This window comes from Pelodiscus sinensis, chromosome 9 (genome assembly GCF_049634645.1).
Source record: "Pelodiscus sinensis isolate JC-2024 chromosome 9, ASM4963464v1, whole genome shotgun sequence".
NCBI lineage: Eukaryota > Metazoa > Chordata > Testudines > Trionychidae > Pelodiscus > Pelodiscus sinensis.
Window position 1 is genome coordinate 38,142,578 of NC_134719.1, and position 16,544 is coordinate 38,159,121.

At 42.1% G+C, this 16,544-nt stretch overlaps 1 protein-coding gene across 3 annotated transcripts in view; it reads left to right on the top strand.

Annotated features, from left to right (window-relative positions):
• The first annotated feature begins 309 nt into the window (after window positions 1-309).
• The window catches only part of SNX7 (sorting nexin 7), a 64,234-nt gene continuing 47,999 nt past the window's right edge, over window positions 310-16,544 (top strand). Inside the window, exons 1-2 of one of the 3 annotated variants that reach the window (XM_075936595.1) lie at window positions 310-591; window positions 15,989-16,171. In XM_075936595.1, the coding sequence (XP_075792710.1) occupies window positions 379-591; window positions 15,989-16,171 (396 nt within the window). In that variant the 5' untranslated portion in view covers window positions 310-378. The remainder of the gene's footprint in view (window positions 592-15,988; window positions 16,172-16,544) is intronic. The other 2 variants (XM_014571910.3, XM_006119841.4) reach the window with 2 other exon arrangements.

A 16,544-nucleotide genomic window follows, 5' to 3' on the forward strand; every position in this document is an offset into this window, starting at 1 on the left:
CAAGCTTTCAAGTTTACGCAAAGCTCTTCTTCGGCAGACTTTGCAGCAACTTGAGTGCAGCATTTCCCCCTGCCCTCCGCTAGCTCCGTGCCTCCTGCAATTGCAGAGATGCGGCAGGCTAGAGCCCCCTAAGAGCGCAGACACCCGATCAATGACCCAGCCCGCTACTAAATCTCCCGGGGAGTCCTGCCGCCTGACCCTGCAGGCTCCCGGGCTGCAGCCCAGCTAGGGCCCCGCTCGGCAGCAGGGCGCTGCGCTCCGCCCCCAGCAGCCTCCGCTATTCCCGCCCCGCCGGCGGCCGCTTCCACTCCTGCGCACTGGGCGGGCGGGGGAGGCTCCGGCAGCCAATTGCAGGGCCGGCCGGGCAGCCACGGAGGGATGGAGGCTCAGAGCAGGGTACCGGGGCCGCTGCTCTCCGGCTCCCCCCCTAGCGGCGCTGCCGCGCGGGCCCCGCCGCCCCCCGCCTGCCCGCAGGAGCTGGACTTGGACGACGACGAGGAGGACCTGGAGGTGTTCAGCAAGGTACGGCCCGGGCCCGGCCAGCCCCGAGCCCCCCGCGCGCCGCGGCCGGGCCCTGCGGGGCTGGAGCCGGTGAGTGGGCAGCGCCCGTCCCGCGCCCTCCTTCCCCTGCTGCACTTGGCCCCGGGTGCTGCGCGGCTGCGGGGCCGCCGTGGTTTGCCCGCGGGGCGGCAGGGGTGGGACGCTGCGGTCCCACATCCCGTCCCGGGGCTCGGCAGCTGCTGCCGGCTCGGCTCATCGCCCCCTGCACGTCTGGGACAGCGGCCCGCAGCGGGCAGGGGAGGCCTTCAGCACGGGAGCGGGAGGGGCCAGGAGAGCGCCTTGCGCTTGTCTGCAGGCTCGCTCGGCCGTGCCCAGTGGGAGCAGCAACCCAGTGACCTCTCTACCCCGCAGGTTGTTAATGGATCGATAATGGCAATACAGTTTGGCACAGAAATAGCCAAACTCTCCATCTTCAAGGCGTTGCACAAACGCCAACCCGAGACTTCACCGTCTGCTTAATTTTAAAGAACAGAAAATAGGGATTGCAACTGAAAAATAGAAAAGGGAAAGACACGGGTCAAGTGCATGTGGTCATTTCAAAACAATGAGAAAGATGCTCTGCTCCTCTCCCCACCTCCCTCAGGAGTTTGCATGCCTTGGTTCTCTGGCAGGCATAGAGAAGTTTGTTTTTTTCCCCAACAGGGATTCACTGTCCATTAAACACAGTAATTTTTGTCAACGAAAATTTTGCCAACTCTTAAATTTCTATTCTGTACCAGTAATGGGGTGGACAGCTGCAGGCTCAAAGTATCCTTAGTTGGAACACTTTTTATAACAGGGGAGCTACTAACTCTTCTGATTCTCAGCAATTTTTCCTTGGTAAACAATGATTGGCATTTTTTGTTGTTACTAAGCAACTGAGTAAGATTGTTTAGTAAATTTGTCTGTGAGTGCAAACATCTATCTATTATTGTAGTGACATAGGGCCCCAGTCTTGTGATGTCTGCACAGGTCAATGTGTGTTCCCATGCTCAGTCTTTAAGTGAGGGTAGAGACCTGTCTGTGAAGTAGGGATGTTAAATATCCGTTAACTGAATAGTCGAGTAACCTCAAATTCTTATGGGTTAATCGACTCATCTATAATTCCTGGGGGTGGGGCTGGCTGCCAGTGCACTCCGGCCTCACTCCTGCGGAGCACCCTGTCACTCGGTGCTGGAGTTTGAAAACCAGCTCCCCTAATGTAAAGATCATAATGAATGATAACTAGAGCTTTGATGATGCAATAAGTACAGCCCTTGAACATTACAAAGTTTTATGTCATGTTTTCTACTAATACACATAAATATAGTACATAGATATTTAAGCCACAGGCATAGTTTATATACAGTGTATATTGTACACAATTTTCAAATTTGAATTTACTCTCAAATTGAGAGTGTATGGCAATCAGAGAATAGGCCTCATTTATATTTACGTGTAATTTTGACAGAGGAGATAAAATTATTGGAGTCTGAAATAGCCAATTTAATGGGATTTTATATCCCTAACTGGTTAAACATATTGTTCAACCAGATAACTGATTAAAGGGGAGCGAGTAGGAGGGGGCCTCTCCAGCCTTGCTGAAATGCCCCACCACCACCACTGCACTGGGGCTGCTTCAGCATTCCAGTAGGAGCAGCCCCTGCCTGTGGGGTGCTTGGGACCACTGTGCACAGAGGCAGCTCTGGATAGCATAGGCTAATTTGTACAAACACAATATAATTAGCTACATGCATGAAAGTAATCTTTGAACTATCATGAATTAACAGTGTACATTGTTACAAAAAATCTTCCTGGGATGTATTAGTAAAAGACTACATCTACATTGGCAAGATTTTGCGCAAATACTCTTTAACGCAAGAGTTTTTGCGTTAGAGTATTTGCGCAAGAGAGCGTCTACACTGGCACGTGTCCTTGTGCAAGAGATGTGCTTTTGCATAAAAGCATCTGTGCCAGTATAGACGCTCTCTTGTGCAAGAAAGCTCTAATGGCCATTTTAACCACTTGCACAAGAGGGCTTATTCCTGAGTGGGAGTGTCATAGTTCTTGTGCAAGAAGCACTGATTTCATTAATTAGAACGTCAGTGTTCTTGCGCAAGAACTCGTGGCCAGTGTAGACAGGCAGCAAGTTTTTGCGCAAAAGTGCTTGCTTTTGCGCAAAATCTTGCCAATGTAGACACAGCCAAAATGTAAGCAGGACACAAGAAGTAATTGCTCTACTCTACTCTGTACTGATTAGGCTTCCACTGGAAAGTTGTGTCCAGTTCTGCCTCCACATTTTGGAGAAGATATGGATAAATTAGAGAAGGTCCAGAGAAAAGAAAAATATATATAAAAATTCTAGAATACAGGACCTATGAGAGAAGATAGAAAGAACTGGTGTTGTTTAGTCTGAAAGAGAGGACTGAAATAGCTTTCATGTACCTAAAAGATTATTACAGGGAGGAGGGAGAAAAATTATCCACATTAATCTCTGATGATACGACAAGAAGCAGTGTGTTTAAATTTCATCAAGGAAGAATTAGTTTGGACATTTGGAAAAATTTCCTGTCAGGGTGGAAATCTTTATTCCTAGAATAAATGCTAAGGAAGGTTCTGAAATCTTCATCATTGAGATCTTTAAGAGCAGGTTAGATAAATACCTCTGTCACTATTCATACCTCAGCATATGCTTATTGGGTAGTTGAGTAGTGACTGGAATAGTTGCTTCCCCTACCCTTGCTGCCTCTCTCAGCAAGGGGATGGAGGGGAGGAGCAGGAGTTAGTGCTGGTTTCCCCCAGCACCATCTCTGCAGGGGAGCAGAGGCGATAGAGGCACAGGTGAGGAAATGACACAAGCGGGGACTGCCTCAGTCCCAGCTCACACCAGATCCCGACTGCTAGTCTCTGCCTTTGAAATGTAGCAAGAGCTCCACACAACTTACTGCATTTCAAAGGCAGAGACACAGCCAGGATAATGAGCGCCCCACCTCTGCCTTATTGACTAATTAAGTAATTGATGGAAATTCCATCAAGATACTTCATTAGCTGATTAATTGAAATGTAACATCCCTAATTCAGGGGACTGGACTTGACAACTTCTGAAGGTTCCTTCCAGTTTTATGTTTCTGTCAATCTTTTGATTATTTGTTTTCTTAACACCAGCATATGAGTGATAACTACTCTGAAGTTTCTTAATTAAACCCAATAGATTGTGAACTCTCTGCTATGAAACAGAGGAATGTTTAAAATTACATTTGTAGGAGCAGCAAATGTTTTGTCCTGAAGAGGAGATCTGTGTTGTCTGAAAACTTGTCTCACCGACAGAAATTGGTCCAATAAAAGATTCTCACAAACCTTGTCATAATTAGGTGCAAACTCATTTGGTATTGATGTCACATGTACTTCTGTAGCATTTAGGCTATAATTCAACATTTGAGTACAAATTTCCAATATTCCTGTAAACCCAGTCGCACCGTACTATTTAGTTCTGTAGTGAGCCCAATAATCGTTATCCTACAGCATATCTTTTAGAAAGGAATCCAATCCTTATTTGAGGCTATGAAGAGCTTTGTGTAAAAGACTGAAAAAAAAAAAGTTATTTGACTTGTATTTGTGCAATCTTGTCTTTTTGGCTTTACTGGTCTGCCCAAGTCAGACTCAGGCTCCTGTTGTTCAGGCTCTGAGGCTGAAAAATTGTTGTGTAGAGGTTTATGCTCAGACTACAACCTGAACTCTAAGACCCTGTGAGGGTGAAGGACCACAAAGTTCAAGCTCCAGCCCAATCCTGAATGTCATAATTTTTAGATCTGCTATTTAGCCTGATTCCTGCAAGCCTGAGGAAGCTGGCCCAGGCCAACTGGCAGCTGTGCTGTAGGGCCTTTATACCCTATGCTAGTAGTGGGCAACAAAATGGTGGCAGTTCACCCCTGGTCAACCAGATCCAGCCCTGGGGCCAGTATTTGCCCATCCCTGCTTTTGCCTACTAATCCATTACAATTAGTTCTCTTATAATGCAGGGATATGGTACCTCATGTAAAAAAACATGATATAAACATAATTGCAGTAAACATTTAAGGATACCTAAAAAAACATTATAATTGTTAAGAATCCACATGGCAGACATGCATTCCGTAATTATGTCAAAGAGAAACCATAACAGCTGTTAAAAGGTATGCAAATTGCTAACTTGTTTCTATAAATGAAACACATACGTCACACTATGTTTGAAAGACCTATCCTGTTTTGAACATTTGCACTTACTACTTTTTGTTTATAGGTGAACAAGACAGTTTACTTTAAGATGCAGATTTGGGATCTGATTTTCTAGGATATTGAAAGTCTCCTGTAAGGTTTTTAAATACCCTCAACTTCTTCTGTAGCCAGTGGCTGTTCTATACCCTTTATTCTTTGCAGAACCAGGCCCTGTACTTGATTCCTAAATTAAATTGCTTTCTTGTTTTCAGCCTCTTAGAAAATACTTTATTAATTGGCTGGTCTGAATTGTACCTTGTAAGTTACATATTTACTATTCAAGAGCAACTATAAGGCAAATAAATTTTGGTTTAGATATAACTTTTGGAAAACTTATTATTCCAAAACCTAGAACATGTTTCTATTAAAATAATAAAAATACCTAGATGTAAAGTAGCTGTGATGTTTTCCTTTTACATATAGACTTTTTTAGAGTTTGTATCCAAAACAATGCTGCATTGCGCTAGTACGTCAGTAAGTATCTAAAAGTGGACTGGATTTCATTTCATTCAGGTTAGGCAATCAAAATAGGCTAAATAGTTGAATGGTGATAAATAATATTTTTAAAAATTGTGAACTTTAATCTAAAGGTATTACTCAGGATATAAACACAAGATTTTTATTTTGTAAAAAACAAAACAAACAACAGATGGATATTTAGCATGACAGTGTCCATGTCACAAGGAGCCTCTTACAACTCACTACTCAGGGTATTTTGCTGTCTCAGACACTCACCTGGTTGTTACCCATTCACCACTTGTGCATGTTGGTTTTTAACTTGCAAAATATCACAGCATAATGCAGATTTCCTGCAAGATGAGGTCCTCCTCATCCCAGACTTTCTTTCTGACCTCCTCTTTGTTTCCACTTATATTTTTTCAATTACATCATTAGCCCTGTAATTTCCATTCAGGTGCTCATAATTCCCAACATAAAGTGTTTACTTGCTCACAGCTGAGCTTGAGGCTTTTTTCATGCTGGAGATAATCACTGACCAGGATGCTACTAAACATGCCATGTATCAATCAATCAGGTTTAATATAAAAACCTTGAACAGTATCTGGAAAGAGAATATCAAAGGCCAGCACCCAGAACTATCAGCCTGATTGGGCATTGTGTATTATTCAAGGTATAGGACAAGTTCTTTTTTATGTTGATATCTATTATAATAGTTAAATGAGAGGGCACCTTTAAGGTTTGACCTAAAAGTCAAGGTGTTGTCTTCAGTTTTCAGTCATCCTCTGCTTTCTTGAATTGTGTGGTATGCTGCCAGAGCTGCCAAGACTTTTGGTTGTTGACCAACTCAAATTCTTGACCATGTTTTCTTCTCCTCAAAACTTCACTAAGCCTGGCCACATCTACCCCGTTGGATAAATCCTCCCTCAGTCAGCCACAGTATCTGTGAAAGATTGGAAAATTTATTCTATTTCCATGGGTAGTGGTCTGATTTATCAAATAGTCTGAAACTTACATTAAGAAAGGAAATACTGTTATGTATTAAAACTTACACTACACTTCACCAGTTGTTGGAACAGTCATCCGTTAACTGAACCCATCTGAGTTAATGGCAGATCCTTAGCTGCTGTAAACAGCAATAACTTTTCTTAAGTCAGTTGAGCTTCTGTGACAATTTAAACCTGCAGAAGATCTACTCCAATGTATATGGTCAAGATTTTTCTGTAGGAGTTTGATAATCTTCAGATAATCGTCATATAAATACAATGTGGAACTAACAACGAGAAGTCCTGTGGCACCTTATAGACTAACACGGCTACCCCTCTGATTCATGTCAATGTGGAACTAAGTAACCTTGTCCATTTGAGGTGATATTGTGTGAGGTAAATATTGGAAATGCAAAGATATTAAGAAGCTGCAGTCTTACTTGGAATTCAGAAAAAATCAGCCTTTGCAAAACTTATATATGTGACAACTATCAAGTTAAATGTCTCCAATAAGAATCATCGGTGACTCTTTAGTGTTGGTAAAAATTATTTACAAAAAATATAGTTTAGCAAATGTAATCCTCTCAGTTTGCAATCCATGGAAATAAGAGACATTTCTGTGTAGTTAACTAGGGATAGACATTATATTTGTCAATAAGCAGGAATTTGGCTATGATTTTAATCAGTTTTATGAATGCATAGAACTTCTCTTTACTCACATTTAGTTCTTTCTAAACATAAATTGCTTGTTGTTTGGTGACTTTTTAAAGGGACTGACTTGAAATAGCCTTTAGTATTCATCTCCCTTTGCTTCCTTCCCTCCTGCAGAAAGCTGTGAACAAATGAAATCTTGATGGAATGTCACACCGAGAGAACCATGTCTGTAACCTACAAACATTTATATTATTGAAGAAATACAAATAATCAATGTGCTACTTTAACAATCTGAATAGTGAGATAAGCCTTGAGAAAATATGGCAAAGAAATGACAGTGCCTTTGGTTTTTGGAGAGGAACAGTATCTTTAAGTTAGATATAGGTTAACTTTACAAATGATAAAAATATCAAGCCTCAACTCATAAGCTAACCCAAATAATTAGTGAAACTAACAAGTCATGCTATGATCAACATTTTGCATTGCATTTATACTTCAGTATATATTATTGTTTTCTCAAAAGCCAATGACTTTGTTGCCTGCAATTTGAGCATTTTAATCTTGATAATAGTTATTAGTGATATTGACCTCTGATTCTCTTTGTACATTTTTATGGACAGAGGTAGAACAGAAGGGGGAGAAAGTATTATCTAATCTGAAAGGACACTGTTAGAATCAGACATAATTATTATTAATGATGTATTGGACAGTTAAAGGGACACAATCAAGTTGAAAATTGAAATTCTCTCTGATTTTTTTTAATATTATATATCTAACAACAATTTTCTCTTTAGCCATTTAGGTCCCACTGGTACAAATAGATGTACTAGCACAAACCCTGTTCAGTGGCACATATGTGTCTTCACTGTAGGATCAGTGCCTTAATCATTATTCTTCTGTTTGTAGAGACCCAGAGAAGAAGAAAATATTAAAAAGAGGAAGTATTATAAAGTTACAAATTGGCAACATTCTGTTTTTGAAGGTGACTAAGCTTCAAACTAGCATATAAAGTAAATTCATTTTCTGTTTATGTAACTTATTTCTCCAGCTCTTCCTTGAGTATATGGGGTGGATCAGATGCATTGTGGTGTGGTAACACTAATTCACTTAGTGCATAGGTTTTTCAAGCTCCATCTTATTCCTATACAAAGAAGAGTATTTCATTTTTAATTATATCTTCATAAGTTTTTTTACTTGACATGAAATAGCATTTTAATACAATACTACAATGGATTATTTCCTCTTGCACTTTATTTTTGTGTATTTTGTGCACAAGGACTGATTTTCCTCCCCTTTCAGGATCAGCAACTTCTTCCCTGACCCCTGAGTGCCAGAAGCACCAGACCCTTATCCATGTGTCATGAAAAAAACAAATATCCTGTGCTTTTCCCCAAAAATTATAGCTTCATTAATTGTCCTTGAAACTATTTTTACCTTTCCATGTCAGTCCCATCATGTCTCCCCTTTTCCCCCTCCCCAACTAACCAGTCGTGGTGTAACTATATTTCTCTCCATAATATCTTCCTCAATGTGTTTCCCATATGCTCTATACCAGAGATGGGTAGTAAAAAAAGTGGCAGCCAGGGTTAGTCCTCGATGAGCCACCACCACTATGTTTACCTGCCTCTCCACAGGTATCTGGCGATTGCAGCTCTGATTGTTCATGGCCAGTGGGTGTGTTGGGAAGTGGCATGAACCCGGACACTGCTTCCCGTTGCTCCCATTAGCCACAAATGGTGATTTGTGGCCATTAAGCAGAGGTGTAGTGAGGGTGTTATGCACCCAGGGGCAAAAGCAAAATGTGTGTGCTTGCAGCCACCGCTGCGCGGCAGAGCCCCAAACCTGGTACATGGCTGAGCCCAACCCTGGGAGGGAATGGGAGCTTGTACTGCATCTTAGCCCGCCCCCTCTAGTTTGGGGCCGGGCCCCCTCATGTACTAACTCGCCGGCGGAGATGGAGGAGAGGCGGGGAGGAGGCTCCTGTCGGTGGTGGTGGGTGGAGGAGGAGCAGGCGAGCCAAAGAATGACAGGGGAAGCGGAGGGGGACTTAATTGGCACCACCCTAGCATGGTGCCCGGGGGCAACTGCCCTCCCCTCCCCTGCTATGCCCCTGCCATCAAGAGCTTTGATTTGCCCAGTACCTATGGAGATGCAGGTAAACATAATAGTGGGGGCCTGCTAGGGACTAGGATTTAGCCCATGGGTCAGTATTTGCCCACCCCTGCTCTATATACATTCATTACCTGGCTACTGAAAATTTCCTAATCAATTTGATATGGATAAAAATAGGAATTTGAGTAGCCTGTCACTGACACTCCTTTTTGATTGAATAGTCAGTCAGATCATTGTGGATGGTTTCTTTCTTGTTGCTCTAGCCCAGGGATGGAGAACCTAAGGCCCAGGAGCCAGATGCAGCCCCTAGCTTGCCTGGATCTGGCTCCCGAGGCTCAGGACTTACTTCTGTCCCTCCCCACCCCCAGCATTGGGGAACCCGTGTTAGCACTCCAGTCCCCACTGCCCCCTGCCTGACTGATTTTTCTGTGGATCAGCAGCCTCCAACCCAAAAAGTTTCTTGCCCCTGCTCTAGTCCCAAGTATTTAATCTTTAGAGATCTCTAATGGCAGCTTCTTTTTCCAACGCATATGCAGACACGTAGCATGAGGCAGATTGCAAGCTCCAGATGTTTGGCTCTGGTTGCAGCTCCTGTTGTAAACGCATCTGCTGTGTTTTCAACATGTTGTAATATTTGGGTGTTTGCACTACACGACTTTAGAGGCTTTAGAGAGTCAAGTGAAATAAAAAGCATCAGGAGGATGAGGGAAGATATATTTGCCTACCAAAATTAATGATGCCTCTAACATTAAAACTACCCTACAATAATAAATCTAAGGTGCTGTTTGTTTCATAATCATGGATAACTTCGTCTTCTCTTCATCTTTGCTGTTTTGCTGTGAGTCAGGGGTCTTAACGTGTAATATTCCTTTTAGGTTCAACAGCAGTATTGCTGCATACTTGAGTAGTTTGCCTGTGTTCTTTTATAAGTAGCCTTAGTGAAGACAACGTAACTTGCCAACCAAAACATAGCTAGCTGGTCTAATTTTAGGTCCGCAAACTGAATGTCCCTCTAAATGACATGGTTATTCAAATCCTTTCTGTGCTGATGTGCTCCTCTCCCCTCCTCAGAAAGTTTGAGTTGTGCCAGCACATGGCCATTTTGTGCTAGTGTCCTAATCTAGCATATTTTGAAGTGGTTTTCATTCTGCATGTAAGTTACCATACTTAGCCAAATGGAGTAATGCAACTATGAAAGCACAACTCCTGTTTCTTCCCTGACGCTTGCAACCAATGTTGATTAGGTGCCAAAGTAAATGGAATGCTTTTTTTAAGGCAGTATCCTCTTTAGTAAGGATATTCATTTGTGGTTATCTGGCTAATCATGTAGTCAATACAATTTGTATCAACTACATGATTAGTTTATGAGGACCACTCTGCAGATCCACAGCAGGGATAGCTCCAGGAGCCGGCTCGAGCTACCCCAATTACTAATCTACTAAAGCGATGAGAAGTCCTGTGGCACCTTATAGACTAACAGATTTATTGGAGCATAAGCTTTCGTGGGCAAAGACCCACTTCGTCAGATGCATGTAATGGAAATTCCAGGGGCAGGTATAAATATACAGGCATAAGAAAAGAGTTCCAGTCAAGAGTAAGGCTGGAGATAACTAGGTCAATTCAGTCAGGGAGGATGAGGCCCACTTCTAGCCACTGATGTGGAGGTGTGAACACCAAGGCTATGTCTAGACTGCGAGGCTCTTTCGAAAGATACTTTCGAAAGAGCCTCTTTCGAAAGAGAGCGTCTAGACTGCACGTTGAACTTTCGAAAAAGCGGCTTGCTTTTTCGAAAGAAAGCATCCAGTGAGTCTGGATGCTCTTTTTCGAAGAAGCCCTATTTACATTGAAGAACGCCTTCTTTCGAAAGAGGAACTTTCGAAAGAAGGCGTTCTTCCTCGTGAAATGAGGTTTACCGCCATCGAAAGAAAAGCCGCGTTCTTTCGATTTAATTTCGAAAGAACACGGCTTGAGTCTGGACGCAGGGGAAGTTTTTTCGGAAAAAGGCTACTTTTCCCGAAAAAACCCCTGAGTCTGGACACAGCCCAAGTGAGGAGAAACTGCTTTTGTATTTGGCTAGCCATTCAGAGTCTTTGTTTAATCCTAAAATGAGGATGACAAATTTGCAGATGAACTGTAGCTCAGCAGTTTCTCTTGGAGTCTGTTCTTGAAGGTTTTTTGTTGCAGGATGGCAACCTTTAAATCTGCTACTGTGTGTCCAGGGAGATTGAAGTGTTCTCCTACAGGTTTTTGTATACAGGCAGTCCCTGGGTTACGTACAAGATAGGGACTGTAGGTTTGTTCTTAAGTTGAATTTGTATGTAAGTCGGAACTGGTACATATTGTAGGGGAAACTCTAGCCAAACATTTCTCCAGAGCTCAGTTTTATTCTCCCACACCTCAGTCCTTTATTCTCAAGCTGAGGTGTCTGCTGAGAAAAACCGCTCTGTGTCTCCCTGGTCTGCTGCGGGGGGGGCGCTAGCTTCGCATCTCCCTGGTCTGCTGGGGGGAAGCAGCTAGTGTGGGGTTGCCTCACCCCATTTGTAAGTAGGGATCCGATGTAAGTTGGATCCATGTAACCCGGGGACTACCTGTATTACCATTCCTGATATCTGATTTGTGTCAGTTTATTCTTTTAAGTAGGGACTGTCCAGCCTTACTCTTGATTAGAAATCTTTTCTTATGCATGTATATTTATACCTGCACCTGAAATTTCCACTACATGCATCTGGTGAAGTGGGTCTTTGCACACAAAAGCTTATGCACCAATAAATCTGTTAGTCTATAAAGTGCCACAGAACTCTTCGTTGCTTTTGCAGATGCAGACTATTGTGGCTACCCCTCTGATACTAATCAACTACTCGCTAACATCCCTACTCTTTAGTGCAGTAAAAGTATCTGGGGAACGAAATGGTAAAGCCAGTAAAATCCATTCTCCTAGACACACAGTTAAACTAATATACTGTAATTAATTGCTCTTGAAGGCCTTAAGGTAATTGCTCTTGAAGGCCTTAATATTTCTGTAATCTTCTATCTTACTATTGTTTGCTTATTTAATAAAAAACTGCTTCTAAAAGGAGTGAGGAATCTTGGCACATTAGCCTTGGAAGTAATTCTTGGAATAATACAGGGAATGCTAGTAGAGTGGCGGACCATGTATGATTTTATTCTTGCAACTTTAGCAATTTCTCCTCAACAGTCCTCTTTGAGGAAGGTAGTTCTTACTTACTTACTTATAGTCCCATGATGACAATTCCCTTTCAAACATGCTGCGTAACTAATCATTCCCTAGCTCTACTGTCTGAACAAACAACTGGGATTTCATATACTGCTTTGAGACTGGCTATGCCTACAGGGAAAAAAAACCTGTAAAACATTTAGCATGTAAAAGAGAAATAGCTGTTCAGTTTTGAACAGTAGATTGTTTTTTCTATATAATTTTAAACAGCAAAAGCAAAGGGATATATTTATTTGTGTTGTGATGGTGTCGGCTGGCCCAATCAGTAGAGCTCTGAGTGAGTACAAAACTTAGATTTGCATCTAATCTGCGATCCACAAACATAGTCCATAGATATCTGCATCTGTAGATGTAGATATTTGCAATATAAAATAGATATCCAAAGATTTGCAAGGCTTTAACAATCAGATTCAGGGCCCTATTTTGCTAATAGAGGGTTGCAGACTTGACTGACTCCTTCTAGTGTACTATCACCAGTCTGTTTTAATTGGACCCAACCTTTGGATCCCATGTGCTTCTAATCCAGCTAGCCCTGGGCAGAGTCTAACTCTGGAGCCTCTAAGGCTGATTGTACGGTCACTGTTATCCTTTCTTGGGGCGTGGGACTCCATAGTCCAACTGCCCTGAACCTTGAAAACACTGCTAACATTTGCGATCCCTAACCCAGTCTCTTATGCATGCTCCCTTAGCATCTAGCCGTGGGTGCTCTGGCTTACAGTTTAACCCTGTGATGGGCAACCTAGATTAATGAGTGGCCCTCCTTTGCCTCAGTGGCCCACAAGATTGCCAGTGGTGGGCAACCTGCGCCCCACTTGTTCCTTCTGTAGCTCGCACACCCTGGCTGTGTCTAGACTGGCAATTTTTTCCGCAAAATCATCTGCTTTTGCGGAAAAACTTGCCAGCTGTCTACACTGGCCGCTTGAATTTCTGGAAAAGCACTGACTATCTCATGTAAAATCATCAGTGCTTTTCTGGAAAAACTATGTTGCTCCTGTTCGGGCAAAAGTCTTTTTCCGAAAGATTTTTGCGCAAAAGGGCCAGTGTAGACAGCATAGTACTGTTTTCCGCAAAAAAGCCCCGATCGTGAAAAAGGCGATCGGGGCTTTTTTGTGGAAAACCGCATCTAGATTGGCCACGGACGCTTTTCCGCAAAAAGTGCTTTTGCAGAAAAGCATCCTGCCAATTTAGACGCGCTTTTCCGAAAATGCTTTTAACGGAAAACTTTTCTGTTAAAAGCATTTTTGGAAAATTGTGCCAGTGTAGACGTAGCCCCTCTGTTTGGCCCTTTCCCTCATGCACCTCTTGGGCACTGGAGCCCCACACTTCCTATCCCCCCTCTCCCTCCCAGCACTTTAGGAGCACCATGAATCTGCTGATTTAGGCCCTGTCCCTGCCTCTCCCTCCTAGTGCTTGAACAACCATGAATAGCTGACTTGCAGTATTCAAGTTTGGAAAGGAGTGGGGTCGGAGCACTAATCAGTGGATTAATAGTGCTCCAAAATTGCTGGGATGGGGAGAAATAGAAAGTGTGGGACTCCAGTGCCCCAGTGTGCAAGAGGTGTATGGGTAGGGGAGAGGGAGCAGACAAGGCCTACAAGTGGGCCACAGGTTGCCCATCACTGGGTTAAACTGTAAGCCAGAGCACTCACAGCTAAGGGAACATGCATAAGAGACTGGGAAACAAAAACCTAGGGAGGCCTAGGCCACCCATGATGTCATAGGTGCATCTTTTTTGCCTTCTTCAGGCCTTCTGCTACCAGGGGATGGTCTGTCTGGGGAGAGAGGGAGCTGAGAGCAGATTCTGATCTTAAATGAAGTTTCTGCCCCCTCTGTCAGGTGAACTGATCAACAGCAGAACTCCAGTCAGGTGATTAGCAAGTCCTAGACAGTCTATAATTCAAACTGGGAAAATCCAGTTTTACTTGGAAGACTACCACAATTGATGACTGTTGTGTTAACTGTTCAGGGAAGAGTCCGGTTTTAAAATAAACTGCCATTAGTCTGTCTTTGACTCCAGGATGCTACAGTTATATCAAAATGTATTCTTGAAAGTCCCAGTTTGATACAGATATGCATCAATCTATTTTGTGGAGTAAAATATGGTGCCAGCCCTGAAGATAGTCATGTGAGTTTTCCTAGGGAGGGAAAAATACTGATCCTCTGAGTTGGACTAAGCTGATAGCTGTCAAGAAGTAGTTTTTGATTCATGCTGAACTGTGACAGAAGAATGGGAATAAAGCTGCCACCTGCCTAAAGCTGGGGAAGAAAGAATCTAGCTTTGTAGCGAGACCTTTGTAGGACTTTTTGAATTTATTCATCTGGCTCTGATACTACATGTGGAAAATCAAAACCTGGCAAGCTCAAGGTGCTGCCGCAGATAATTCTATCAGTTGTGACTTTGCCATTGTGTGAAACTTCCCATTGATGGTGATGGAGAAAACAACTTCACTGCGCGGTAAGTGGCCATTGTCTGGCTTTTAGCTGATTTTTAAACTGGCTCCCCTTGCGGACCAGCTCCCGCCTAGCACCCCGTGCTAATGCTTCTGATACTGAGGCAGCAGCGCGAAGTGGCAGGAGGCTTCTCAGGACTGAAGCTGGAGAATACTGGCTGCTGGCCCTGCCCCATGGGGACTATAGAATAGTCGACTAACCCTTAAGAATTCATGCAGTTACTTGATTATTCAGTTAACTGATATTTAACATCCCTAAAAGAACCACATAAATCTTAATGGTTTGCATGAGAGAACTGAATGCATGTTAGGTTTGTTGCATCAATTTTGTCTGATCTTTTAACATAAGCATGGTCTTATGAGGCTTGTATTTTGATGGAAGGGATATTTAGTAGGTGTGCTCCTTTGCCTGAATCACTATTAAACTGTATTGTGTTGGAGGTCATTTTGTGACTGGAATTGCTGTCTCTTAGATTAGCCTTAAAATGAAAGGCCCAACTGACAACTTGTGACCTCGGAATAACCTATGGAACTTTTGTTTCCCCCTTTGGCCGGGGTAAGAAAGAGTCCCTAATTTTCTGCCTTAAATCTGAGTAATAAAACATTGTAACTCGAGAAATTCTTTTATTAGCATAATGTCCTTCCATCTTTGTCCTCACTTGTTATATACTATAACATTTCTACATGCTGACTTTTAATAGCTTTTATTATCATTCCACAGATGAGGTTTTTTTTCCCGTTATAGAGCTATATATAATTGTAATTCATAAATTTTAGTACCACCACATTACTGCTTATCCTTCCAGTCTCAAGGATTCTCCAATTAAAAACTGTACTGATGGGTTTTTAATAATAAACATAATAATAAATTACAAGGGGAAATCATCATTTCATAAAACATCTGAAAGGAAAAGAGTTAGCTATCTTGGTTAGGTTGCAATAGAGAATTTAGATTTTAAGTCCTGGTAATTGGCCTTTAACAATTTTAATAAAGTTGGTAAGTGTCACAGTATAGTGAGTGCTTGGTTTAACTATTTTGAGCATTTGTAGGTGACTTCTGTTTTCAGCCATCCCTAGTGTTGTCACAAAATGTAGTGTTCTGCTTTTCTCTTATTGGTCTCGTTCTTATTTTTTAACTATTCCATTTAATTGAACACTGAAAAGGATAGTAGGATGACAAGGAAGTTTGTGGTATATTTTTAACAATTTTATCTGCTATTTCTGTTACCTTCCTAATTGTTGACTTTAGAGCTATTGTTTTGATGTTTGAAATCGGCCCCTTTATCTGTTAGAGATTCTTCAAATGTCTTATTTGTCTATAGGATACATCACTGACAGAGGCAAATTCATTCAGTCCTTTGATACCAACGTCCCCTTCCTCTATGATAAATCAGTACAAATTTGAAGATGAGCCAGAATTAAGAGATCTCTTCATTACAGTGGATGATCCTGAAAGTCACATTACTGCCATTGAGACTTTCATTACCTATAGAGTTGTTACTAAGGTAAGTATTTTAGTAGCCTTGATATATTAAGTGTAAAATAAAACATTACAAGTGTTAATATTTTAAAGGATTTAAAAGAACAACCTAACATTTCAAAATTGTATTCTGATTTTGCCTGATCAAGTGTTTCAAATTTGTTGTTAGTCTAAAAACACTTTTAAGCTTACTTATGAGTGCGGTGGAGATCATTAAAGGAACAGCGGAAGTTATTTTAATGATAGCAAAAGCAGTCTTGTGTCTGAAATTGGCATTTGCTATTGGGTTCCTTGACAAGAACATGAAACAATAGAAAGGCTGCTGCTGCATTTGCAAAAGGCTAAACTGCCATAAGTATTTGCGGTATATGAGTATTTCATAGAAGTGGTCATAATCC